General features: G+C 51.0%; 2 protein-coding genes across 7 annotated transcripts; one reads left to right on the forward strand and one right to left on the reverse strand.

The window, feature by feature from the left end:
- Nucleotides 1-1,913: 1,913 nt before the first annotated feature.
- LOC143834093 (major histocompatibility complex class I-related protein 1-like) lies at nt 1,914-10,017 on the forward strand. 2 transcript variants are annotated; one of them, XM_077330683.1, is made up of 7 exons: nt 1,914-2,068; nt 3,764-3,894; nt 4,602-4,877; nt 5,919-6,194; nt 7,223-7,507; nt 7,805-7,888; nt 8,965-10,017. In XM_077330683.1, exons 2-7 carry the CDS (start codon nt 3,825-3,827, stop codon nt 9,015-9,017), a joined length of 1,044 nt encoding a protein of 347 aa, XP_077186798.1. In that variant the 5' UTR covers nt 1,914-2,068; nt 3,764-3,824; the 3' UTR covers nt 9,018-10,017. The 2 variants fall into 2 exon arrangements, with proteins under 2 accessions (XP_077186798.1, XP_077186799.1); XM_077330684.1 differs by lacking the exon at nt 1,914-2,068 and adding an exon at nt 2,093-2,129.
- Nucleotides 10,018-12,267: 2,250 nt separating this feature from the next.
- Nucleotides 12,268-27,674, reverse strand: LOC143834087 (major histocompatibility complex class I-related protein 1-like). 5 transcript variants are annotated; one of them, XM_077330673.1, is made up of 8 exons: nt 27,527-27,658; nt 24,133-24,423; nt 22,345-22,491; nt 21,394-21,669; nt 19,472-19,747; nt 17,532-17,816; nt 15,728-15,820; nt 12,268-14,065 (listed from the first exon to the last, which is right to left on the reverse strand). In XM_077330673.1, exons 3-8 carry the CDS (start codon nt 22,409-22,411, stop codon nt 13,944-13,946), a joined length of 1,119 nt encoding a protein of 372 aa, XP_077186788.1. In that variant the 5' UTR covers nt 22,412-22,491; nt 24,133-24,423; nt 27,527-27,658; the 3' UTR covers nt 12,268-13,943. The 5 variants fall into 5 exon arrangements, with proteins under 5 accessions (XP_077186788.1, XP_077186790.1, XP_077186786.1 ...); XM_077330675.1 differs by lacking the exons at nt 24,133-24,423; nt 27,527-27,658 and adding an exon at nt 25,586-25,714 and having other exon boundaries at nt 12,268-12,624; nt 13,914-14,065; XM_077330671.1 differs by lacking the exon at nt 27,527-27,658 and adding an exon at nt 25,586-25,714.
- Nucleotides 27,675-27,813: the final 139 nt, after the last annotated feature.

Consider the following 27,813-nt stretch of genomic DNA (forward strand, 5'->3'; position numbering starts at 1 on the left):
CCAATCTCTTGTCAACAGACTAGTTCCCTGCCACCAACACACCCGACTTTGTTAAAAGAAGCACAACAAAAAATAGACTCCAAGAGCACCTTTAAGACCCACAAAGATTTATTCAAGGCGGGAGCTTCCGAGTGCAAGCACAGAGTGCAGTGACAGAGTGCATGTACTTGAACGCTCCTGCCTTGAATAAATCTTTGTGGGTCTTAAAGGTGCTCTTGGACTCTATCTTTGTTGTGCTACTTCAGACCAACACGGCTGCCGGCTTGACTCTATTGTTAAAGAAGGACAGGGTGAGAAGTGTTTTACTAAATAAATCCTTTGTTGGCAGGAGCTGTTTACAAGGTAGCCTTTGAGGGCACAGCGACTTGGCTGTCCTCGAATCCCGTGCTCAAGTTATGGGTCACCGTGGGGATATTTAGAGCCATCGCTGGAGGTTGGGAGAGAAGGGGGAGAATAAATCACTATGATTTTGATAATAATATGGGGACAACCACACCTGTGGCCTCCTGTTTCTGGGCAATTCCTCAGGGATGTGCTCTGGAGGGGAGGACGACTGTTTACATGAATTAGCTGGCACACGTTCATGCTCTGGGAGTTTCAAGCAAATGGAAAGGGCCTGAAGTTTACTGAGTTCATTAGAGTTGGGATCACAACAACCTCCTGGGATGCATGATTTGAGCAATCTCTTCACACCAAAGGACATGGAATTATTCTTGGACAGCCAAGGGTGGCTTCTTCTGAGCCACATGATCGTCCCACAAGACATTGTCTGCCCTGATCAATGGCAAGAATATCGCCAGAGGCCATCTACTTGGTCTCAGCTTGCAATGAGAGGCTTAAAAGGAATTAGGCGGCAGTTCCTCCAAAGAACACTAGGGGGGGGGGTCACGATGCAGAGGCAGCCAACAGCAAACGACCTCCCCACATTCCTTGCCGGGAATCCAGGCAGGAAATAGAAACCAAAATAAATGACCTCTGGCAAGATTGTCGCGAGAGACGCCTGCTGCGAACTTCCTTCAGGACAGATCTTGCCATTGGGGAGCATTCCTTGTGCGGTGGGCTTCCCACTCTGCATTACATTCTTCCTCTAACCTTGAAATCGGATTCGTAATCATGATGCATTTAGCTCCAGTGTAAGGACGGAGAATAGAAGTAGAAGAAGAAAGAGTTGGTTCTTATATGCCGCTTTTCTCTACCCGAAGGAGGCTCAAAGGGGCTTCCATTCGCCTTCCCCTTCCTCTCCCCACAACAGACACCCTGTGGGGTGGGTGAGGCTGAGAGAGCCCTGAGAGAACTGCCCGGTCAGAACAGTTTTATCAGTGCCGTGGCGAGCCCAAGGTCCCCCAGCTGGCTGCATGTGGGGGAGCGGGGAATCGAACCTTCTTAAGAAATTATATATTTTTGATTTTAAAGGCAGAACAAAATGCAGAATTGTGAACAAAACTTGTATCACGAGACCCTCCCTCTTTATCCATTAGTAGAAGCAAATCTTTAAATTCTCATATAATTTTAAAATATTGTTACCTTTCATCATACAAGTAAGAAAAAAGTAAATTTAACTGTCAATCTTCTAATTCGCACATGAGCTCAACTGAGAGCGTTTTTGCCCCAGATCAGTTTTCACAGATGATGAGACTAGTCTGGAATATGACAAAACATTTCCAAGCTATTCCTGGGGGGGGCGGGGGGGGCGGGGCTGATCTCCTCCGTCTGGAGAGCAAGGGTCATTCTGGGGATCTCCAGGTCCCCCCTGGAGGCTGGCATCCGCCCTCCCCTCTCTCGCCCAGGGGCGCCTTAGGCGAGGCCAGCGTTGCAGTCCGCCTCGGAGGGAGGACTTTGCCCCCGGCGCTCCCCGCGGAGACTCCCGGAGGACGATCCTCCAATAGGAAAAAGCCTCCCGCCGTTGCCGGGCAGACTCGGCCCGGGCGAAAGCGAAAGCGAAAGGCGGCCGCCAGGCGCTTCCTGCTTCCTGATGGGCGGCCGCCTCCGTCTGCCTGCGGATGGTCGCGCCGAGCAGGAGGAGCAGGAGGGGGAAGAGGAGGGGGAAGAGGAGGACGCCGCCGCCCAGGTGAGCGGGAGGGGTCTTGGTGGGAGGGCGCTGCCAGCCTGCTTCTCCTGCGTTGCAGCGGGTATTTCTGCGCTTTGATGGGCCGCCTTGTTGGGGAGGGCAAAGGAGGAGCACGGGAGAGAAGCCGCGGGAGATCAGTCCAGGGGCCCCCGGGGGACGCAGCCTGCGGGGTCCTCAAGGGGCCCTTCCTTTGGAGAACAGCAGCTGGCTCTTCCGTAGGCCAAGAAGAAGCAGATCTTCTCCGATCGGGCCCCGGCCTCGATATCTGCTTCCTTGGGAGGAAGGCAGCATTGGCCAATACAAATTCCTTGCAAGGAGAATTTATTTTCCTCCATTCGATGGATCGGGGAGGGGGCAGAGTGGGGGGGGAAGGAGAAGACGATCGGCCTCATTTGCAGGACCAGAACCGAGCAGCCCCCCCCCGGAGGGCGACGCTGTGATTTGGCGGCAGGTGAACAGCCGGAGGGGTCCTGTGGGTGCCGCTTGCGGAGACGCCGCGCCCGAGACTCCTGTGCCGGGTCCCCACTGACCGCCCTCCTGAGCCCATCCTGCTGTTTTCCAACGAATCGTTTTTTATTTGCTTTGGGAAAGCCGTTTTAATGTCTCCTGATGCAACTGGGGACCTTAATATTTAATCTTTTATTGCTTTTGGTGAAAGGGAAACCGAATTAGACTTCTGAGAAGTTACATTTCTGGTCAGCTGAACAGAGAAGTCAGCTGTTTTTATGTAGTGGATGGCTTAATAGTTTGTTCCTGCACAGACACATTTCTTTGGCTTGTCTCAGTTTGAATTTTCAGTCCATTTTGCTATAAGTGTCTCTCTGTGTTTATTCCCTGCTAAACATTTTGCAAAAATAGATTTTTTTTTTGGTTCAGGATATTTATTTTCTTTAGTCTTACCATCTTCAAAGCCAGAGTAAGGAATCAGAAAACTGGCTCGTCCTGAGACCCTCTGAGCCACTGGACGGGAGGGGGTGACCGGTGATTTTCTAGAGCAGGGGTAGTCAACCTGTGGTCCTCCAGATGTTCATGGACTACAATTCCCAGGAGCCCCTGCCAGCGTTTGCTGGCAGGGGCTCCTGGGAATTGTAGTCCATGAACATCTGGAGGACCACAGGTTGACTACCCCTGCTCTAGAGGGTTCCAGCAAAAACACATCCTGATTGGTTAGTCGTCATCACCTGGCCTCCATTAGCTAGAAAATAATAAAAGGGCTAAGAACTGTAAGAAGGGAACCAGCCTGGACTCTGGCGGACTAAAGGCCTCATCTGTGCTCTGCACATGGGCAGCATGGAAGAGAACACTGGAGCCAGAGCCCTCAGTCTCATGAGTGCAAGACTGTGCCATCTAGCGCAGCCCTTGAATGTGTTCGATAGATAAGCTGCTTTTTCTTGTCTTCTATCTTGCTGGGTTTTGAGTTGTTTGCTACAAATAGGTAAACCTAAATTTGGGCCTCTGGTCCTCCAAATTCAGCAGTGGAATAGGCTTCCTAAGGAGGTGGTGAGCTCCCCCTCACTGGCAGTCTTCAAGCAAAGGTTGGATACACACTTTTCTTGGATGCTTTAGGATGCTTTGGGCTGATCCTGCGTTGAGCAGGGGGTTGGACTAGATGGCCTGTGTGGCCCCTTCCAACTCTAGGATTCTATGATTCTATGAAATGTGGATCTGGAGCGGAATTTTGTTAACATTTGTCAGGTCTTTGGGGTGCTGATTCTCCGTTCTGACCCAGAGAGGAAGAGCTGGATTGAGAAGGAAGATGGGCCTGCCTTGGGAGTGTCCTCTGATCCTGACGACAGCAGCAGCGTTCTTTCTGGGGGGCTGCTCTGGTGAGTACCCGGAAGGGGCTCTTTTCAGGGGAAGGAGATGGAGGGTCTCTGCAGTGCTGTCAGAGAAGGCTGATTTGGGACCCTCCTTCAGAAAGTTTTGAATTATTATTGGGAAGAGACAGTTTAAATGTCTTAATGTGCTGAATAAATTTGCATGATTGTTTTTAAAGTTGGTTGTCACCTGCCCTGAGCCAATCAGGGAAGGGTGGGATAGAAATAAACATGTATTATTCTTATTAATGATGGTTAGTTATTGAGTCTCTTGAGGCATGGCCTGCTTTTTTGGTTTCACTTTATGATTTCCTCTCTCTCTAACCTCACCTGGAGCTGTAGCACGTTAACCTTTCTGAAGTTAATCTGTTTTCAATAAGTTAAATGTACTTACTTAATGTGTCATTTGAGATGTGCTTCTATAATTGCAATTAAAATTTCTTTCTCTTGTTACCCTTGAGGTCAGGTCATCTTTGTCATTTGTTGGAATAGCATTTTCCCCCTTACCTGGGAAATGTAGAGAATCAGGGATACTATGGAAAAAGTCTTCTGTGCTTCCAAGGCAAATGATTTATTTATTTTTACATTTTACCCAGTAGTTTTAAGGTAGGGGAAAGGAACCCAAATCCTTTTTTGGGTGGAGGGGGCAAAGGGCTCTTTGGTGATCAGGGATGTGTGGTTGCAGCCCCTCAGCTTTGCCTCCCTGCCCATTCCAGGCTCTTCTTGGCACTCCCTGCGCTACTTCCAAACAATGATCTGGGGTCCGGACCAGGGCGTGTCAGATTACATAGCGGTGGTGTACCTAGATGAGCAGCTTGGGAGTCACTACAACAGCTCCACAAGGAGGACAGAGCCTCGTGCCCCCTGGATAAGGAAGATAGAGAAGGACGACCCCCACTTCTGGGACTGGAACACCCAGAGGACTGTCAATCACGAGCAGAGAATGAAGATGCACCTGATGAGTTTGCAGAATATCTACAATCTGAGCAGAGGTAGGAAGCAAAGCGCCTGGTCCGTCCCACAAGGGACTTCCCAAAACATAATTGACTCTTTTTTTTCACCAGAATGAGTTGCCAGTCAAAAAATGGGGGGGGGGGGAGCCCAATTTTAAAAAAAGGATTTTCTCCTCCATTTTCTTGTTGGAACAACTGGGCAATTTAGGGAACCACTAAAGTAATTCCTGTGACTTTTAAACTTTTGAACGATGTGAAATTCTGGATGAAAAGGGAGACAAGGTCCCAGGTTCAACCGACAGCGTCTCCAGCTGAAAAAAGATCACGCAGTGGGTGCTGTCAGCAACTCCCATCTGCGATTCCGGAGAGCCCCACTGTCAGTCACAAGAAGCTGGACTGGAATGAGTCCAAGATCGATGCTTCCTCCAGGAAAGCTTGAAGTTGATCCGTGGCAGCCCACTCAGCCACGTACCCAGAAACGCCAAAAGCGAGGCTACGTGGTAGCTGGTGGATCTAGTGATGTTATTTTCAGCAAAGGCTGAACCACTGTCCCCTTCAGTCTCTCCCAGAATGTTCCTGAAGACAGGGACACATTTACAATTACTCAGAGGGGATGCTGAAGTCCCTGTTTCCAGATTCGTGGTTTTATTATCGATAGATCTGGCATTATATGACGTGTCGGAGCTGGGGGGTATCCCTTAACATCACCCCTGCATATCATTCTGGGACAAAGGTTAGAAGGGGTCCGAACATTCTTGTTTCTAAGCATTTTTTTAAACATTTGCTGCTTAAATGTGAAGATTTTGGGCAACAATTCTGCTGTTACATATTTGATAGCAAGTATTAGAACAGGGGTAGTCAAACTGCGGCCCTCCAGATGTCCATGGACTACAATTCCCAGGAGCCCCCTGCCAGCAAATGTCCATGGACTACAATTCCCAGGAGCCCCCTGCCAGCGAACGCTGGCAGGGGGCTCCTGGGAATTGTAGTCCATGGACATCTGGAGGGCCGCAGTTTGACTACCCCTGTATTAGAAGGTCGAGTTGAAGTCTTCCAATCCTACTTGGGCATTTCCTTCAGGGCTACACATCTTTCAGCGCACGTTTAGCTGCGAACTGAGTGGAGACGGGCGCAAGAAGGGGGCTTATCAGTTTGGCTACAATGGGGAGGACTACATCGGCTTCGACAAGGACACCCTCACCTGGACAGCAGTTGTCATGCCTGCTCAGGTGACCAAGCGACAGTGGGACGCTGATGTGGAACGCAGCCGGTACCTCAAGGCCGCCCTGGACCAGGAGTGCATCGGCCTGCTGAAGAAGTTCTTGAACTACGGGAGCGAGTCTCTACTGAGAAGAGGTGAGGAAAGCTGAAGGTCGTCTTCAGGGTAAGGGTCAAGAAGGGACCCTACGAATCGATGACATCCAGAATGTCCTCTCGCTAAAGCCTGGCTCAGGTCTTGCAGACAGGAGGCCAAGACTTCCGCGATTGAGTCTATTATTATTATTATTATTATTATTATTATTATTATTATTATTATTATTATTATTATTATTATTATTATTATTATTATTATTATTATTATATTTATATCCCACCTCCCCTCAAAGGCTCGAGGCGGGTCACATAAAAACCAATCCCCTAAAACAATAAAAGCAGAAAAAACATAATACAGTGAACACAACCCCTCCTTTCTCTCAGCCGTTGGCTTTTCCGGCCCACGTGGTCTCCTCCAGCGAGTCGTCTCATCCTGTGGCCAAAGAAGGGATTGGGTATTGCAGACCTGCATGCAAGAGGACCTGGGAGGGAGAGGGTTAAGAGACCCATCCTGCTCAAGCACACGGGGAGCTGGACTTGCCTTCTCGTGGGTCAGAAGTTCAGCCTCTTTGCCTGGTGCTTGTCTTCTGTTCCATCTCCTAAACAGGACGTTGCTTCTGTCTTGGCCAGGCTCGGAGCAAGTTAACCTCTTTTTGAAGTTATTCAGTCCACGTTGAGTTAAGCATGTCCTGCAAGATGTGCTTCAGTTTTTGTACATAAAATTTCTTTCCTTACCACTGGAGTCAGACCATCTGGTTTGATCAGCATTTCCCCCTTAACTGGGAAACGTGGAGGATCAGCTTTTGTGCTTCCAGGGCAAATAATCATTTGTTTTGCGTTTCACCCTGTATCGGTGTGGCCGTTTCAGCTTCCTTTCTAGCAAAGAGTAAGAAGTTGTCAGCGCTCTCCCTACTTGGGGAATTTCCATGATTTGCTGAAATTCCAAGTCTGGGATATCCAGTCTCCAGACCAGGGCTGGGGCCAGAGAGCCAGAGGATCCCTTCCTGACCGGTCCTCCCAGCCAGCAGAAAGTCTCCCTCTTAGCGTGGACCATGGTGGCTTTTTTGCAGAGCCCCCAGTGGTGACGGTGAGGCGCAGGCCAGACTTCGATGGCCTGGAAACCCTCGTCTGCCGGGCCCACGGCTTCCACCCCAAGGCGATCGATGCCACCTGGCGGAAGGACGGGGAAGTCTGGGAGCAGGAGACCTTCCGCGGGGGGGTCGTCCCCAACTCGGACGGGACCTACCACACCTGGCTGAGCATCAAGGTCCACCCCGAGGACAGGAGTCGGTACCGGTGCCACGTGGAACACGACAGCCTGCCGGAGCCCCTGGACATCACGTGGGAGGAGCCAGGTGAGAAACCAAGGAGGGAGGGGGAGGAATCAAGGGCCCTAAGCTTTGATTTCTGAGGAGGAGGAGTATGAGGCTTTTATCTGACTGAGGGAGCTTGGCTCTCAAACAGCTGTTCCCTGAAAATCCTGGTGGTTGAAGGAGGCCCAGGCCACAAATGCTGCCCGCCTGGCTTTTGACCATCTTCGCCAGGTGCAGCAGCTGGGACCTTCCTTGTCAGCCTCTTGAACACATGGGGAGAGTTTTTGGAGCTCATTACACAGTATTTTGTGTTTCTCTCCCCCCCCCCTCCCATTTCAGCATTAACCGGTGCAGTGATCCTTGTGGTTATCCTCACGGTGGTTATGGCTGCTTTGTTTGTGCTTGGGATCATCCTCTACTTCTGTGAGTAACTTGCAAATATTTCTGCTGGTGTGTACATCTTGGGATTTCTTTCTTTCTTTCTTTTTCTTTCTTTCTTTCTTTCTCTTTCTCTCTTTCTCTCTTTCTCTCTCTCTCGTTCTTTCGTTATTTCGCCTACAGGCCACCCTTCCTGAGTCCATCATCTCGGGGCATCGTACAATATTATAAACAAAACCAATTAAAAACACTTAAATACATTAAAATTACTAAACGCTAGCATTAGATCCCTGCAGAGTCTTTCCTTGTTGGTCATAGCTGGTCAGGAAAGTCCATGGAGCGTTCTGGCCTTCCAGGCGTACCGGATTCAGTCATATGGCTGGTCAAGGCCAGCCCCACTTCTTTGGGGCCAGGGACAACCAGTCAGTTGGCCATAGCTGAAAGTGGCGTTGTCCAGGGGATGTATGAGCCCAGGAACATCCCCCCAATCTGGTCATCTAATACATGGTCCTTGGTGCAGAGGACCTTCTTATAAGAACATAAGTCGAGCCCTGCTGGATCAGACTGATAGTCCATCTAGACCAGCATCCTGCCTCATCATGGACAACCTGTTTAGGGCCAATGGTAGGGCAGAGAGGCTGAGATCCTCCCCTGACGTTTATTATTATTATTGTTGTTGTTGTTGTTGTTGTATTTATATCTCGCCTCTCGCCGAAGGCTCGAGGCAGCTTACATAACCCCATCCTCTAAAAATCATAAAATAACAATAAGTTCCAATACATTTACAGTAGTTGGTAACCAATTGGTCACAGTGGCAACAATGATGGCTTAATCTTACTCATTTGCTCTCCGCATCCTCAACTACGGGAGGGGGGGTGACACTCTCTACCGCCAGTTTATGAGGGGGGGGGCTGATCTTCCAACCGCCTGGCCTCAACTATAAGCCTGGCAGAAGAGCTCCGTCTTGCAGGCCCCGCAGAATGCTGGTAATTCCCGCAGGGCCCTCAGCTCTTCCGGGACGTGGTGTCTGTCCGGCCTCCTCCAGCGGGAGAGACTGAAGGATCAGCTCCACGGCCAAAGGAGCTTATTTTAGAACATTTCTGTCTGGTTCTCTCCTGCAGGGAGAAGGCGAAGGATCTACCAAGCAGCCCTACAAGCCCCACCGGATGAGTGACCGACTCTGCCCCTGAAGTTCATCACATCCCAGTTCCCTGCCCGTCATTTCCTGACCTGAAGCAGCTAGCAGCTGACCGCCCAAACAATGGAGCCAAAAGACAGTCCCAGCCCTTGATCTCACGGCCCTGCGAGGGTCGCCTGGTTCTCTATCGCAGTAGAAGGCGGGGCCCCTCTGGGACTCCGTGCAGCCGGCCAGCAACCACCAGAGAACTGGACCTGCAGAGCAGCTCTCCTTGTCTCGACAGGATCTCTCAGCCAGTGGGACCAGGCACAGGGAATCAGGCGACTTCCAAACCAGGGATCCACTCTGGGACTCAGAGGGGGCTTTCCTGCTCAGGTTTTTGCCAACCCCGTAGTAGCAACTGCTGCTTTACACCAGGTGATCTGCTGCTCATGTCTGCTGATGCATCCCGTGTACGTGGAGGGTGGATCGATCTTTAATCCTGCAATCGAAATCAGCCCTGTTGTACAAAATAATTTAAAAAGATAATTCTAGAGCACTCAGTAAACATAGCAGCACAAAACCTTAGAATGACACTAACATCTTTCCAATTTGAATCAGTGCCGTCAGCCAGACTCTTGGGGTGGTACCCCCCCCGTGGCTCAGGGCCATCTCATACTGGGAATTTGGCTCTGGAAGACCTCCCCCATGATGTCTTGGCCTGGCCCTGTATTCAGAACCTGGGGGCAGATTCCCAGCCGAGATTTTGCCCAGTTCACCCTTTACTTCTGATTCTGATGTTTCGTATAGAACAGGGGTAGCTGCAGGCAGGAGCTCATGGGAATTGTAGTCCATGGGCATCTGGAGGGCCGCAGTTTGACTGGTATAGAAGGTGGCGCTTTTCACTCTGGCTGCCAGGAAGACCCAATCTAAAGCACTTTTGTGAGAGCCCTCTTTTGATATATTAATTCTGTTTTTTGTGACACGTTATTTTATCTTTACTGTTCTTATGTATTGTCTTATTTCTGTATTTTACTATATAATTTTTGTTTTGAAAGGCCTTTGGTCATGGAGTAGTTTTTTTTCCAAGTGACATCAGTTTACCTCAGCTTCCCTCAGCCTTCCTCGACTGTTTTACTATTTAAAAACCCCTGAAACATTCTCCAGGCTTCGAAACGCCCCAGAAGGGGCACCATGTTGCTGGATATAGTTGGGATATAGTGTTGCTGGGCACACACCCACCCGGGGCCCCGCCCTTTCCCACCCACCTCACTGGCCATTCTGGGACGGGGCGGGTGGGCCAACATACATGATCGTTTCACTTAACAAATATTTAACAGTTTTCAAAAGTATGTTGACAAATAACTAACTCCCACGCATTTGGGAAACCCTTCCAGGGCCATTGAGAAATCCCCAGGGTTGTCTTTTATTTTCAATTTCTATTGGTCTCATTAAAGGGTTTTATGGGTTTTAAATGAGCCTCTTGTGGCGCAGAGTGGTAAGGCAGCCGCCTGAAAGCTTTGCCCATGAGGTTGGGAGTTCGATCCCAGCAGCCGGCTCAAGGTTGACTCAGCCTTCCACCCTTCCGAGGTCGGTAAAATGAGTACCCAGCTTGCTGCTGGGGGGTAAACGGTCATGACTGGGGAAGGCACTGGCAAACCACCCCGTCTGCCATGAAAACGCTAGAGGGCACATGACTCGGTGCTTGCACAGGGGATACCTTTACCTTTACCTTTATGGGTTTTAAATTGTATTTCATGGATTTTACATTGTGAACGGTCCCAAGATGGTTCTCACAAGGGGAGGTATAAAACCTATAAAATAAATAAAGCAAGCAAGCAAGCCCCGGTTGAGAAAGCCTGAGGAAATATTCGTATGGAAGCGGCTTACCTGCTTTCGTTTTCGCCTCGGACGCTGCGCAGAAGCGCACCGGGGACGCCTCCAGCGAGGCGAGCCGTGCCTGGGCGGCTCTTCAGCGTCTCCCTTCGCGGCGGAGGTCCGGCAGCGCCCCCTGGCGCTCCCTGCTTCGCTTTCACTTTCGCTTTCTCCGAGGGCGCAGCGGCAAAGCTCCGCGGCGGCGTCTGCAGCTCCAGAGAGCGGCCCGCGGGCCTTTGGGGAGTCGCGGCGATTGGGGGGGGGGGGTCGGGGGCCGCCTGGGGGGGCCCACTTGGTGCCCGGGAGGGGCCCCGGGAGTTGCCGGGAAGGAGTTGCGTCTGGCCCCGCGGAAACCGGCCCTGGCGGCCCCAGGGAGTGCGGGGGCCACAGAGCTACAACCCCCTCCCTCGACGCAGCGTGGAGGAGAGCCCACTGGGAGGGGGCTTTCTTGGAGGGCGCCTTTTCCAACCCTTTGGAGCGCCTGAAGTAATCTCTTTCCAGGCTTCACGGAGCCCAAGAGGGGGTGCCAGTCGGCCACGCCCCCCCACACCCCCCCAAGAGACATCGCCGCCAGAGTGATGAGGCATCCCGAGGAAGGGGGGGCGGAGCAAGCACGCAGGCTCCGCCCACTCTGAGAAGCCCTGCTTGGAGGGGGAGCGATGGAGGCGGCTGGTTCTCTACCCTGTGGCTGATTCCGTTCATCTAGGAGGGAGACTGCCATGGACCCCTGGGGGTCAAGGCCTTCTGCCGTCCCAACAGGGAGAAACCCGGACAACAGCGCCCCCTGTAGCGCCCCCTGGGGGCACTCAGCCTTTCCCCGTGGGCTCAGCACAGAGGGAGTGGGCAGACCGCCCTGCCTCCCCCTCCCGGCATGGGGGCCACTTGAAGCTGCTGGGGGATCCCCTCTTTGGCTTCAGCAGGGTCCCTGGCGGCAGCTTCTGATTCTCGGTCTGGGCTCTTCCCTCCCCATTCCTCCCTCGTCAAGGGGCTCTCGCCCTGGGGGGGGGGTGGCCGTCCTCTCTCTTTCCTCGCTCCATGACTCCCTTCTCTGCCTCCCACTCACCACCCCGTGTGTGTCCCCTTCACCCCTGTCCTCTCCCCCATCAGTCCCGCTTGTCCCCCTCCCTCCATTCCCTTGCTGCCAGCCAGCCTCCCGGTCGCTGGCCCTTGGCTGGCTCCCTCAGCCTCTGCTGCCCCGGGGGCCCCGGCCTCCCCCGTGGCCCTGTCAGGCTGCGAGGAAGCCTCTGCCTTGGCAGGGAAGGGCTCCTGCCGTGTCGTGTCGTTCCACCGGGGCCTGCCACGGAGCCTTTCGTTGTCTGCTAGGCTCCTCCAGGGATCCTTGCTGGGATTTTTTAGATTATATCTGACATTTGTAACCCACCACAAGCCTTCAGGGAGTGGCAGGAAATAAATCACAAAATAAATGAAAAGATTAGATATATAAAAATACATGTATTTATTTGCATTTAACTGAACAACCCTACAAGGCAAATTACAAACACAGCCCCAGTGGCCAAGACCAAACCACCTTCTTCGGTAGTAGTCAGCTGTCCATTAGCATCCACGAAGGTGTAGCATACAGGGGCTCCAGGTGTACATCGTATATTCCCAGACAGTGGTCATTGTAGCAAGGGAGAGAGTGACGCAGGGCTGGGTGGGAACTGAAGAGGCCTCTGCTGATGCTGGCCCCGGTTAGAGGCAGCCAGACTAAGGATCTGGCCACCTGCAGCTTCCTTGCAGCGTCTGGGTCGACGGACAACCCAGTCTGGTGTGTGGCCGGCTGCAGGGACTGCACAGAAAAGAATTTCACAGTGACCGCCACGGAGGCCTCTTCAGCCCAGGTGCCAGCTGAGGCCCACCTGCCAGTGGGGCCAGGACCGATCCAGCATGGCTCTTGTTATGTACTTTGACTGTCAAGAACCAGGCAGTCAGAGACATGTTAGACACTTCCGCAGTCATCATACATTCAATCAAGTTTTTTGCATGTGGCCACAGGCCATTACAACTCTCCATATAACTTTCACACCCACCTCTCTCTCTATATATATTATTTATTTATTTAGATTTATATACTACCTCTCATGATAAGCCATCTTTTGACAGTTGACAATAAAAACCGATAAAAATACAATACAAGAGCCCATGAAAAACCCCTTAAACAGTAATACTGAAATGGAAATAGAAAACAGAAAAAAACCTCTTAAGGAACCAATAACCATTCCAGCCGGGGGCCTGAACAGACGACCCTATTAATCCAGGGGGTGGAATCGGTACAAGTAAAGTAGGGCGGGATCCACAGAATGATGACTCCGGGCATTGCCCTGCCCTGAACCAAACGCCTGGCGGAAGAGCTACGTCTTGCAGGCCCTGCGGAACTGAGACCTCCATCAAGGGGGTGGCAGGTTAGACTGTCAGCAATAAGGTTGTGGGTGTCCTGCATGGTTCAGGGCGTGAGCCTCCCTGTCATGCAAGGAGATCATAGTCTGTGGAAGACGGCTTGCACTCGAAAGCTCACACCCTGAATAAATCTGTGTTGGTTTTAATGGTGCCTGACCGGACTCTGATTTTATTGTACGTCATAATAATAAAAGTAAAATATCCACTCCAACTTAAGCAAGAAAGCTAGATCATAAGAAATGCATCACTAGCTACGTGTGTTATTTAAAAGCGATTTCTGTTTATGAGTCACAATGTTGGAAAACTTTGATGCCCCGTGCGAGACCAAATTACGCCTGTCCACCAGTAGATATCGCAACAGGAACTCCTCTGCAACATTCAAGACACTCTCAAGGGGATTAAAGCGCATAAGGAAAAGCATAATTAACGCTCTCCTCGGCGTGTGACACTAGAGGGGCCACTGGCTTGACCCAACCTGGCTCCTCTGATATTCTTATGGAACAGTGCTTGAGTTTAGGGCTCCTTTAAGTTTCATTCCTGGTATAGCTTTTGTGTGCACACAAACGTCTTTAGATATTTGACCAACAGGACAGCAAAGCAGCAATAAAACTCTGTTGGCGTTAAAGGTGCCCCTGGACTCACCGTTTGTTCTGTCTGCTTCAGGCCAACACAGCCACTCACCTGGATCTACCTTATGTTCTTTGAAGTGAGCTATTCTACAAGAGACATGAAAACAGCAGGTGCCGTTGCAGAACTGACAGACACATAACCAACGTGATCAACTGGATCTGGTGGTGCTTTTTGAGCTGCTTGGTGGATCCTTCGCCAATACCCTGCAAGACAGGACCAGAGAGAAACATCCTAAAAATGAGAGCAGTTTGGCCCTGGAGCTGATCCTTCTGCCTCTCACACTGCAGGTCTTCAAGAGGGGGCTGGACAGGTACTGTTCATGGATGCTCCATGCATTGTGCAGGTGGGTTGATCTAATTGGCCTTTTCCAGCTCTCTGGTTCCCAGAGGGGTCAGATCTGACCAAAGTGTGACTTTCTCAGACCAAGCCACAGGTGCCATAAAACACAATGTGAGAGTTAACTTTTTAAAGTACACAGGTAAGCCCGATTATGGACTCCGGGGAATGGGAGAGGCCAGGAAGGCCTGGAGGATCATTGTCCGTGGGGTCGCAATGGGTCGGACACGACTTCGCACCTAACAACAACAACAAGCCCAATTAATCATATTTAGTCAAAATACAAGCATGTTTAATAGTTTTAACACTCTTGCAGTATTTCCTTACAGTATCTCCTTGATGCCCACCCTTCCAGCTCCACTGCCCACTGCACATTACCACTGGGACAGTACGGGGGACATAATGCACAGCATCTATACATAAAGGTTGTTTGTAGAGGCCTAGATGGGCTGGCTCCCACCTGTGGGCCGTATCTTAGACTCCCCTGGCCAGGCCAAGCCCCGAATCAGGGCTACATTCAAGCTGCCCAAAGGGCAATTGGGCGAGGAAGGGGACCCTCCCCCAACTCCACCACATTCACATGATCTCATGCTTATGCACAGAGTCCTTCTATTGTGGAGGGCTGTGACGGACGGGACTTGAAAAAAGGCCTCAGCGATGAAGCATCAGAGAACCAGGAGGTGAGGATTTAAACCAGGGGTAGTCAAACTGCGGCCCTCCAGATGTCCATGGACTACAATTCCCATGAGCGTTCGCTGGCAGGGGGCTCCTGGGAATTGTAGTCCATGGACATCTGGAGGGCCGCAGTTTGACTACCCCTGGTTTAAACCATAGCAAGAGAGCTTGAGTGCCAAGCTGGCCAGGTGTTGTGATTGGTCAGCAGCAGCTTTTGTGATTTTCTCAGGTTGTGTAAGCTTTTGATAATACATGTGCTTCTTTACACTGAGAGAGCCAGTTTGGTGTCGTGGTTAGGAGTGCGGACTTCTAATCTGGCATGCCGGGTTCGATTCTGCGCTCCCCCACATGCAACCAGCTGGGTTACCTTGGGCTCGCCACGGCACTGATAAAACTGTTCTGACAGAGCAGGAATATCAGGGCTCTCTCAGCCTCACCCACCCCACAGGGTGTCTGTTGTGGGGAGAGGAATGGGAAGGCGACTGTAAGCCACTTTGAGCCTCCTTCGGGTAGGGAAAAGCGGCATATAAGAACCAATTCTTCTTCTTCTTCTTCTTCTTCTTCTTCTTCTTCTTCTTCTTCTTCTTCTTCTTCTTCTTCTTCTTCTTCTTCTTCTTACCTTCTTCTTTTAACAAACCTTTTATATATTTGAAGGTGGCTTTGGCTCTCTGACTACATTGAGCTCTCCTGACTTGGAAATGCTAGTCCAGGCAAGATGCTGGACTAGATGGACCACTGGGCTGATCCATCAGGGCTCTTCTGATGCTCTTCTGAGAAGGTCTGCTCCAAGGACCATACATGAGATGACCAGATTGGAGGGTTCCCACCACCAGGTGTATTTGCACATTACTCACAGATGCCGAAGACGATCAAAACCACAGCTGCAGCCAGAACCCCAAATGGAGCCAGAGACATCTTGTTGATTGACGTTGTTGTCCAGGATGATGCTGAAATGGGGGAAAAAAACAAACAACATTATTTGTGATGAGCTCCAAAGAGGAGGCCAAAAGGTAGGTGCTCAAAAGGCAGGACAGCCACAGAATCAGGCAGATATAAATTGGAGAAGGGAGAGAGAAAGCAGAAAGAGTCCCCAGAGAGCAGGAAAGGCAGGCCCAGAAGACGGTGTCAATGCCTTCCTAATTCGTACTGACCATTCAATGGCTGTCCTGTAGAGGCCCGATCCTTTTTTTTCCCTTTTGCATGAAAGAATAGTGAAAAAAAGCATAAAAGACAAAACCCATCCAGTTACAAGAAGAGGTCAAAACGATAGCGGTTAACTTGGCAACGGGAAATGCCACCAGCAGAGACGGGTCAGAAGAGGATGGGAACTTTGGAGCCGAATTAGAGGGAAAGTTCAAAATGAGAGGACAGAGTGCTGGGTTAGGGGAAGAGCCTCAGCTTGGCAGGCAGGAGGGCCCCAGTTCAGGCCCCAGCAGCATCTCCAGTTAAAGAATTTGGGAAAGAGCTCTGTCTGACGCTTTGGAGAGTCACCGCCAGTCTGAGCAGACACACGAACTGCAATGACCAGATGTTCTGATTCCGGACAAGGCAGAGAAGAAATTATGTGTGAGAAGAAATTATTTGCAGTTTCTAGAAACTTTCCAGAAAGTTTCCAGAACGTTTCCAGAAATATTGAGTATAAAAATGTAGTTGGATTCTTGGAAGGTCCGTTAAAAGAGTACCTTAATATAGGGCATATTTTAATTATTTTTTTACATGTATTTATTCGATTTATAATTAGCCCTCTCTAGAAAATCGGGCTCAGGGTTGTGCTATACAGCACAATTATCAGTATAAATTTCCAGTAAAATCTATAAAACAAATGCACAATAACCATCATTTGATGCTTGGGTCAGCCTGGTGTGGTAGTTAAGGGTGGTGGCTTCTAATCTGGTGAGCTGGGTTTGATTCCCTGCTCCCCCACACGCAGCCAGCTGGGTGACGATGGGCTCGTCACAGTCCTGATAGAGCTGTTCTCACAGAGCAGTTTTGTCTGAGCCCTCCCAGCCCCACCTCCCTCACAGGGTGTCTGTTGTGGGGAGAGGAAGGAAAGGCAACTGTAAGCCACTTTGAGACTCCTTCAAGCAGTAAGAATCAAGGTATAAAAACCAACTCTTCTTTTAATTTTTGCCACTATCTCTTTTGAATAATTGGAAATGAAAACTTGCACAATAGGTAAAGGAAGGCAGCTTCAATTTCCTATTAATACATCAAGTTCTTTTAAGATTAGGTGTAATAGTGGGGTTCCTTTTCCTAAATAAAAAACTCAGGGAAGCAAGGAGGGCAGCTTCTTTGGATGCTGAGTCCAGGAGAGCCGGCAGGACTTTTAACTAAGGCCCGGAGGAGGCAACGTTACCCTTGTGCTGACCCAGGCGGCGGGAGGAAGCTGCAAGGCAAAGGGAACTCCATAGAGATCTACCTCACAGGGGTGTCTGTGGTGGGGAAATGTTGTAAGCGACTCAGGGAGGGAAAAGTAGGGTGACAACCCCCCAACTCTTCTCTCTTCCTTCTTCTTCAGACCAAACTAAATTTACAACTCATAGATTTACATCAAAATAAGACATTGGGAACATATTTGACAGGCTAGATCATGCTCAGAAATCAAAACAAGGAATCCGCTTAGGGCCCTTGATTCCTCCTCCCCTTTCGACTTCTCACCTGGCTCCACCCAGGCCTCATCCAGGGGCTCCGGCAGGCTGTCGTGTTCCACGTGGCACCGGTACCGACTCCTGTCCTCGGGGTGGACCTTGATGCTCAGCCAGGTGTGGTAGGTCCCGTCCGAGTTGGGGACGACCCCCCCGCGGAAGGTCTCCTGCTCCCAGACTTCCCCGTCCTTCCGCCACGTGGCATCGATCTCCTTGGGGTGGAAGCCGTGGGCCCGGCAGATGAGGGTTTCCAGGCCACCGAAGTCTGGCCTGCGCCTCACTGTCACTTTGGGGAGCTCTGGGAAAGAAGCAATCGCGGTCCATGTTAAAAATATTCCTGTTTACCTGGGGAGGACCGGTCAGGAAGGGATCCCTCTGGGGATCTAACCCCACTCCTGGTCTAATGGCTGTTTTGAGTTTCTTTTTACAAATTTCCCACTGTTTCCATGGCGTGTGTTTCTGAAGGGAGGGTGGGTGTTAACGATTTCAAAAGGTGATTAAATGTGTACATTTTAAACAGCTCACCATCTTGGTAGCCCTTGGAAAAGCGGAATGATGGGAGACAAATTTTGCAAATAAGTGAGAGTTGGTTCTTATACCCTGCTTACAATTGCCTTCCTCTTGGTGTTCTGATTAAGAGGCAGTTTGGTGCAGTGGTTAAGCCAGCTTGGTATAGTGGTCAAGAGCAGCAGCTTCTAATCCGGCAAAACGGGTTTGATTCCTTGTTCCTCTTCCACATGCAGCCAGCTGGGTGGCCTTGGGCTAGTCACAGCACTGATAAAACTGTTCTGGCCGGGCAGTGATATCAGGGCTCTCTCAGCCTCACCTAACCCACATGTTGGCTGTTGTGGGGAGAGGAAAGGGAAGGCCACATTGAGACTCTTTCAGGTAGAGAAAAGCGGCATATAAGAACCAACTCTTCTTCTTCTTCTTCTGTCATATCAGGGCTCTCTCAGCCTCACCTACCCCACATGTTGGCTGTTGTGGGGAGAGGAAAGGGAAGGCCGCATTGAGACTCTTTCAGGTAGAGAAAAGCGGCATATAAGAACCAACTCTTCTTCTTCTTCTTCTGTCATATCAGGGCTCTCTCAGCCTCACCTACCCCACATGTTGGCTGTTGTGGGGAGAGGAAAGGGAAGGCCGCATTGAGACTCTTTCAGGTAGAGAAAAGCGGCATATAAGAACCAACTCTTCTTCTTCTTCTTCTTCTGTCATATCAGGGCTCTCTCAGCCTCACCCACCCCACAGGGTGTCTGTTGTGGGGAGAGGAAAGGGAAGGCGAATGGAAGCTTCTCTGAGGCTCCTGATAGAGAAAAGCAGCATATAAAAACCAACTCCTCTTCTTCTGCCCTCGCAGCCTGTGAAGTAGGGGGGGCTGAGAGAGCCCTGAGAGAACTGGAACTGTCCCAAGGACACCTAGCTGGCTGCATGAGGAGGGGGGTCGGGGAATCCAGCCCGTCTCTCCAGATAAATTATACACAGCAGAAAGCCATGTGGAGACCCAGTGGATTTTTCCTAATAAAAGGACACTGAGGTGTTGTACTGCGAGAGAAACTTTGTGCATCTGTTTCTGGGCTGCCTCTCAGGCTGGCTCTCCCGACACAACAGAATGAGGGAAGCAACTGGACCACTTCAGACTCCAGGTTGGGAGATCCCACCGTTTCTTAATGCTTCATTTTATTTTAATAGAGAGAAATGTCCCTACAAGCAGAAAACCAGCGTGTCAGGGAGAAAGGCTGTATCTAGCCTCCTCTCCGCTCAGCTAGTTCTGTAATTTTAGAGAACATTTGACGAAGTGGAAACATGACCTTCCATTCCCCAATACCTGCAATTTAATATGGTACATAGATTAAGCCCCCCCCCTCCCAATTTCTGCGCAGTGGGCATTTCCCTCCTGAATCTTCATGCCGGGAGGGAGAGCCTGGAGCGCCGGCACCCGTTGGCCACCTTCACCTCTCCTCAGAAGGGACTCCTTCCCGTATTTCAGGAACTTCTCCAGCCACCAGATGCACGTGTCCTCCAAGAAGGCCTTGACGGCGCGGAGATCGTCCCGTTTCTCATCCCACGTCCTCTTGGTCAGCTGAGCCGGCACGACGGCCGCGGTCCAGGTGAGCGTGTTCTCGTCGAAGCAGAGGTAGTCCTCCCCGTCGTAGGCGTGTTGGTTCAATCCCCTTTTGTGCCCCTCCTTGCTTATTGCACAGGACACTGTGCGCTGCCAGATGTGCAACCCTGAAAGAGAGCCACACAGTGAGGACACCTGAAGCCCCTCACCTGTTGGCAGAGTTTAAATAGGTAAAGCAGGAGCCAAGCACCAGGCTACTTAAGAATATAATAAATTTATTCAGAAGAGAGACAACTTTGTAAGAGAGGAGAGAGAGAGAGAGTGTGTCCTAACTACCTTACTGCACTGGAGGGAATTAGACAGGAAGTGTGTTCAAAGGAGCAGGAAGTCTCCCATTGAGCCAATCAGGACAGGAGGAGAGTATTTGAAAAATGTCAGAAAGTTCCTAATCCTAACATGCTAACTACATATACCTGCTGATGCTCCCTGTAGATAGTCTTCCTATGCTTTTGGATCAGGCACCCGATGGACCTTGTATATCCCAACACCCACCCACCCTACCAACCACGGCTCTCCCACTGTTAAGACTCTCCCCCCCCCATAGCCCTTTTTAAAGGCAGAAACTACACAGAAATTGAAGATCTTTGTGAAAAATCAGTTTGGGAGGAAGCTTCAAACAATATGTACAGACAATAATAGTTGGCGTTACCCTGCATTAAATTTTGCATGGAGCAGAATGGAATAAAGCAGCAGGATGCAATACACTGTAGCAATCAGTCCAGAACAACATGGTGTAGCAGGAATAAATCATGTTTCTTTAATGTGTTTGCAGAACAGACTACCAACAAACGCTATGGGTAAAACAGCATTCAAACTGTTTTGAATGTCAGTCACATCAGGGCATTTGGACCCCAAGTGGCAACACAGAAATGCCCCAAGTTTAACAACAGAATTGAATTAAGCAGAATATATGGACCTGGGGGGAAAGGATGCAAGGGTTACAGAAACCTCGACCCAAAGGGGTGGGAAGTGGTGGAGAGAAGCCTTCTCCATTTTAAAGAAGGAGAGACATCTTGCGGGGATGTCCCTGACCCTAAAGAGGAACAGAACCCTTGAGAAATGGAGGATTCACAAACCCTTGTTGAGTGGGACAGCCCGCTCTTGTTAAAGCATATTATTTTTAAAACCTAGAAATAGGGGAAGCAGGATTACTCGAGAGCTTCTTCTCAGGAGATGCTCCTTGCTCATGACCTGCTTATTCTTGGGCAAGATATTTGTATGGGCAAGTAATTGCTCTCCTTATATAGCAGCGATTTTTGTTTCTTAGTAAAGGATAAAACAGGAGCAAAGGTTCACTCGTAGTATTAAGTGTGTCCTGTTACCCCTGTCAAATCAGAGAAGTTGCTGAGCTGTATGTCGTACCTGGAATGAAAAGATCTGATAGAAGAAGAAGAAGAAGAAGAGTTGGTTCTTATATGCCGCTTTTCCCTACCCGAAGGAGGCTCAAAGCGGCTTACAGTCGCCTTCCCATTCCTCTCCCCACAACAGACACCCTGTGGGGTGGGTGAGGCTGAGAGAGCCCTGATATCACTGCTCAGTCAGAACAGTTTTATCAGTGCTGTGGCGAGCCCAAGGTCACCCAGCTGGCTGCATGTGGGGGAGCGCAGAATCGAACCCGGCATGCCAGATTAGAAGTCCGCACTCCTAACCACTACACCAAACTGGCTAACTACACCAAGCTAACTAGACACACACCTTTATCTGAATCAGACCTGGCCATGAGGTATGCATAACAACATGCTTTAAACCCTACCTCTGCTCTTGTTGTAGAGATGTGTCTGGCTCATCAGGTAGTATTTCATTCTCTGCTCCGAATTCCTGGTTTCCCAGGTGAACCAGTTCAAGATATGGGGTTCCTGTTTCACCATCTCCTTTGCCCAGTGCCCTTCAGATACAGCCTTCCTCGTGGTGGTGTTGTAATGTCCGCTGAGCTGGTCATCAAGGTACATGACGGCTTTGAAATCTGGCCCCCCCTGTCCAGGTTCCCAAATTACGGTGCATAAGAAGCGGAGGGAGTGCCCCAAGGAGTCTGCAAAGGGTGGAAAGGCAGAGTAGTTAAGGGGCTCTTCACCACCAACCCTCTCAGGTCACCTAGAAGCTCTCTGCCCCTCCAGCAAGACAAAGAAGACTTTCCCATTGCCCCCCTGAAAAGCCCGTGCTAGAAAAGACCCGTGTGGGCAATACAATGTGGACGTGGTTGACGTACAGAACTTATTAGAAAGGTCAGACGTCTTTCTTTGATCTTCTAGTGCCTACACAGATCACACACGTTGTTCCCTCAAGGTCTGGATTCAGCATGGGACTTATCTTGTTTTCTAAAGTAAATCGGGTCCACTGAATACTTAGCTTATCTCTTTAAATTGAAGAAGAAAAAGGAGGAAGAGGAAGAGCTGGTTCTTATATGCCACTTTTCTCTACCAGAAGGATTCTCAAAGGGGCTTACAGTCGCCTTCCCTTTCCTCTCCCCACAACAGACACCCTGTGAGGGAGGGGAGGCTGAGAGAGCCCTGAGATTACTGAAGAAGAAGAGTTGGTTCTTATATGCCGCTTTTCTCTACCCAAAGGAGTTTCAAAGCGGCTTCCAATCGCCTTCCCTTTCCTCTCCCCTTAACAGACACCCTGTGAGGGAGGGGAGGCTGAGAGAGCCCTGAGATTACTGAAGAAGAGTCAAAAGGAGGGAGAGTAATGCCCTCCAGCTACTCACCGGAGCAATCCCCCAGCAGGAATGCAGTCACTACCAGGAGCAGGGGGCAGCCCCAAAACACACCCATCTTGCGTCTGGATCCAGCTGTCCCTTGATGGCTCCTGGGCAGGCTGGAACTTGCACTGCATCAGATATGAGAACTGGCACCTGCAGGTATTGATACAGTTATTCAGAACTTCCTCTCCCTTAGTGGTAAAGTTCTGGGGCACCTGATGAAGTTGATGAGCAGTAGATTCAGGACTAGCACACACTGTGTTTCCAAGGAGGCCTGAGGTACAAAGACCTCACTGAACTCCACTTAGCATAACCACAGCCATTTCAGGGGCCCAGGTTAGCCAAAGGTTCAGTATGTAAGAACACAAGAGACAAACCATGTTGGAACAGGCCAATGGCCCATAGAGTCCAACACTCTGAGTCACACAGTGGCCAAAACCCAGATGCCATCAGGAGGTCCGCCAGTAGGAGCAGAACTCCAGAAGCTCCCCCAAACACCAAGAAAACGGAGCATCATTATCCGAGACGTAAGAACAGAAGTCATGTTGGATCAGGTCAATGGCCCAATACTCTGTGTCACCCAGTGGCCCAAACCCAGGTGGAGATCTGGAGGTCCACGAGCAGAGCCAGAACTCCAGAAACCCTCCCTGGTCACCTCCCAAGCACCAGGAACACAGAGCATCACTTCCCCAGAAGCCATGTTGGATCAGGCAGATGGCCCACCCCGTCCAAGACTATGGGTCACACAGCAGCCAAAACCCAGGGGGCCTCAGGAGGTCCACCAGTGGGGCCCGAACTCCATAAGCCCTCCCACGGAGACCCTGGACAGCACGGCCATTCTGAGGGGGCCATACTGACTCTGAAGAACCAAGGCCTCATGTGTACATGTAAATGGGCTTCCATTGGCAAGCAACAAGCTGGGAGCGATCAGGAAAGGTACTGCAAGTAATATTGCCAAAATTGTAATGCCTTGTATGAAGTTGCTTTATATTTGGTCTGTGAAGGTCAGCAGCGGCTCCCTAATTTCTCAGTTGGAGGCCTTTCCCATCTCCTCCTGCCTGGTCCTTTAACTGGAGATGCCGGGGATTGAACCTGGGACCTTCTGCCTGCCAAGCAGAGGCTCTGCCACTGAGCCAGGGTCTCAGGCCAAGGTCTTTCCCTTCCCCTCCTGTCTGGTCCTTCTAACTGGAGATGCTGAAGATTGAACCTGGGACTTTCCACATGCCAAGCAGAGGCTCTGCCCCTGAGCCAGGGTTCCAGATTGCGGTCTTTCCCATTAACCCTGCCTGGTCCTTTTAACTGGTGATGCCAGGGATTGAACCTGGGACCTTCCACATGCCAAATTTATGCTCTGCCCCTGAGCCACGGCCCCTTTACGATGGGGCCCGTCGTGGAAGTCATATGATTTGACTGCCCAAATCTGCAGAGAGGCAACTGGGGAAATAAGTCTGCAGAAGAGCACAGCCTTGCAGCCGACATAAGCTTGCGCAGCTAGCGAGCGTGATCAGAAAAGCAAGACGTTAAACCACAAGAGCAAAAGAACACAAAACCTGCCCCTCTTCTTCTGAGAACTGTCCGGCCGTCAACTTTGTGCATCACTTTCTGGGTTTTCTCAGAAGTCAATTGAGGGGGTGTCGCGATAGAGGTTTACAGAATTAAGAGAAGGTAGAGAAAGGACTCCTTTTCTTCTGTTCTGAGAAGTCAAGAACTATCAGGCACTCCACGAAATTGGGGAGAAGGAGACTAAGAAGAAATAAGCAGGAAGTCAGTCTTCACCCAAAGAGTCATTCGCACCTCCAGTTCTTTGCTGCAGGAAGTGGTGGCGGCTACGGGCACAGGCAGCTTCAAGAGGGAGCAGAGCCCACAAGTGGCTCGTGGCCCCAGGGCATAGGTGGAACACTCTCTCGGAGGCAGCGATGCTCGGTCCTCTTGGTGCTGGGGGTTTCTGGAGTTCTGGCCCTGCTGGGGGACCGCCTGATGCCCCCTGGGTTTTGGCTACTGTGTGAGCCAGAGTCTTGGACTGGGTGGGCCACTGGCCTGGTCCAACATGGCTTCTCTTCTGTCCTTTCACTCTCCTGCTCTGCCCTGGGCAGTCAAAGAGAGAAGAAGAAGAAGAGCTTGGTTTTTGGTACTTACTCCACAAAGATGTCCCATAGCGACTGACAAACCTCCTTTCCTCTCCCAACAACTGACAGCCTGTGAGGGAGGTGGTGCTGAGAGAACTTTGAGAGAACAGCTCAAAGAGAACTGTGACTCGCCCAAGGTCACTCAGCTACCTGCCTGTGGAAGAGTGGGGGACCAAACCCGGTTCTTACTCCATGCTGGCTTTCAAATCTGGAATTGGACATTATCATTAATTAAATTTATATACTGCCCTCCTAAGGTCAGCTTCTTATTCTTATTCTCAGTAAAGTGGAGGATCAAAAGGTGGCTTCTTCTGAGTTCAACATCAAAGGAGAACTGCTTGCAAATTTGCCTCATGAAGACGAAGAAGAAGAAGAGTTGGTTCTTAGATGCCATTTTTCTCTACACGAAGGAGTCTCAAAGCAGCTTCCAGTCGCCTTCCCTTCCTCTCCCCACAACAGACACCCTGCGAGGGAGGGGAGGCTGAGAGAGCCCTGAGATGACTGAAGAAGAAGAAGAGTTGGCTCTTTTTTCCACTTTTCTCTACCCGAAGGAGGCTCAAAGCGGCTTACAGTCGCCTTCCCATTCCTCTCCCCACAACAGACACCCTGTGGGGTGGGTGAGGCTGAGAGAGCCCTGAGAGAACTGCTCGGTCAGAACAGTTTTCTCAGTGCCGTGGCGAGCCCAAGGCCACCCAGCTGGCTGCATGTGGGGGAGAGCAGAATCGAACCCGGCGTGCCAGATGAGAAGTCCGCCCTCCTGACCACGACACCAAACGGGCTCTGGCAAAGGGCCCCCTGCTCCTCCCCCCTCCCCTCTTGAGCCCTGCGGGGCTGGCAGGAGCCCGGAGCGACCGTCCCGACGCGGAGGGTCCAGCACTTGCACGAGGGCCGCGGAGGGCGTCGCGTGCCGGGCGGGGGCTTGGGCCACAGGCGCTGCTCGACGCCCGGGGGAGCGGGGAAGGGGAAGGGGGGGCTATAGAAATGTCACCACTAAAAGCAAGGGGCGCCCACACTTCCACCTGGCTGCTGGCCCGCGGGACTCGGCGGCTCTTTCGGCCGGAGCCTCCCCCCCTCCCCCCTCTTGGAGGGGCCCCTTGGAAGGACGGGGCTGGGGGTCCTACCTGGCGAGGCGCCCCCTGCCGCGGCTCCGTCCCCTGGGCCCTCCGTGCGCTGGGGCTCCGCTCTCTGGCGGCTCCAAGAGAAATGCCCGCAGGGCGCTCCTCCTCCTCCTCCTCAGCGCTGCCCAGCCCCGCACGGAGCCCGGAGCCCGGAGGCGGAGCGGGTGGGAGGGGGGTGTCACAGCCTGCCCCTTTTCCCAGCTCAGGACACTTCAGCCCGGATCGGGGCTGCTCTCCTCCTCCTCCGCCTGGGTCTGGAAATCTGAACCAGCTGGACTCTGCATGCGCCGCTCCCAAGAGGGGGGTCCCAAGTGAGCCCCCCATTCCCACATTGGCCATTCAGCGCCTTTGACTGACCCTCAAGTTCCCCGGTTGGCAGCCCTGCTTGCCACACACGCCGCACTCTCCGGAGAGCCCGTGGTTAAAAGCAGCAGGCTCTACTCTGGAGAACTGGGTGGGATCCCCACTCCTCCTCCACCTTGGGCCAGTCCCAGTTCTCCCAGAGCTCTCTCTGCCCCGCCTCCCTCACAGGGCGTCTGTTGTGGGGCGAGGAAAGGAAGGATGGAAGGAAGGAAGTTCAGATGGAAGGAAGTCTGAGTCCAGCAGGGCACCTTGCACACCAGCCAAGTTCCCTTCGGGGTTCCCGGTGGGGTTGCACGCACCCTTCCTCAGGCCCACCGGAATCTAAGAATCCCAAAGTTCAATTTATCACTGCTCAGTTTTCTTTCTGTGAACTAATATTAGGGAGGCCGGAACCCCCCAGAATTATTGATTGGTTTTGCAACTTTCTTTAAAACATTTAGCGGCTTCCTTTCTACCCCCAGAACATTTTGCAGGTTGTAAATTTATATAATTTTTTGTCCTGTTTTCATAATATTGTTTTTGGAGGCCTGCCCCTTGAAGAAGCCCAATTTGAGGTACATGGGGGGGGGCAGAACCCAGCAAGTGTCTCCCCCATCCTTGGGTGTGGCAGGGAGTCAAAAGGCAGAAATGGGCTTAACTAACTCGGGTAATCCCGTTTGCACATTATCTTGTGGACCTAACAAAAGGAAACCGCTCTCTCCTGGGGCTTCTGGTTAGAGCAACAAAACATCAGGCAGTGGGCAGCCAGATGTCGCCTGTGCAATTTGGCCCTCACAGCCTTTCTCTTCCAACGAAAAGGTTACAGAACTATTTGCTGTCCCCAGATGGACCTGAAAGCAATTCTTATAACACTAACACCTCTTGTGGCACAGAGTGGTAAGTGGCAGAAATGCTGTCTGAAGCTCTGCCCATGAGGCTGGGAGCCCAGCAGCCGGCTCAAGGTCGACTCAGCCTTCCATCCTTCCGAGGTCGGCAAAATGAGTACCCAGCTTGCTTGCTGGGGGGTAAACGGTCATGACCGGGGAAGGAAAAGGAAAACCACCCCGTATTGAGTCTGCCATGAAAACGCTGGAGGGCGTCACCCCAAGGGTCAGACATGACTCGGTGCTTGCACAGGGGATACCTTTACCTTTATAACTTTTGGGCATGCAAATCACAAGTCTTATAACATTTGTCTCTTCCCTGGGAAAAGTGTAAAGCTTCCATTGAACTTCCCCTTTCTCAGCATTTTTACCCTTGAGAACCTACAGAAACATTTCTCAGGCTTTGAGAAATCCCAGGAGTGGCGTGATGGAGCAGAATAGGGTTGGGAAGCAGAACTGGGTCCGTGACCACCCGGGGGCCCCCCTTCCCACCCCCTCCGGGCCCAACATGAGTATATACGACTGTATCACTCTATAAATGTTTAACAAATTTGTTTAAAAACAATACTAAACTCCCACCCATTTGGGAAACCCTTCCTGGGCCACCAAGAAACCCCAAGGATTCAGAACACCCTGGTAGAGAAAGCCTGCTCTAAGGAAGAATCTATTCGCTTCTAAATCCTAAATTCTTGTCTCTTTGGAATGTTAATTGGGTTACCTTTGATGGAGCCTTTAAAGGTTGATGGATTTGTCAGTGTCCAGGAAAGCTCCTGCCTTGAATGAATCTTTGTTGGTCTTAAAGGTGCCTGATTGGACTCAATTCTTGCTGTGCTACTTCAGACCAACACGGATTTTCCTTGTTTCTCCTAGTCTGGCTTCCTGGATGGCAATTCCAGTCCTGGAGTTAATAATTACAAGTGGACTTTTCATGGTTCGCGGGGTGGGGTGGGGTGGGGTGGCTATCGTTTGCGTGAGCACTGGCCAGAAAGGAACAAACGGAGACTA

Source organism: Paroedura picta, chromosome 3 (assembly GCF_049243985.1).
Source record: "Paroedura picta isolate Pp20150507F chromosome 3, Ppicta_v3.0, whole genome shotgun sequence".
Taxonomy (NCBI): Eukaryota; Metazoa; Chordata; class Lepidosauria; order Squamata; family Gekkonidae; genus Paroedura; species Paroedura picta.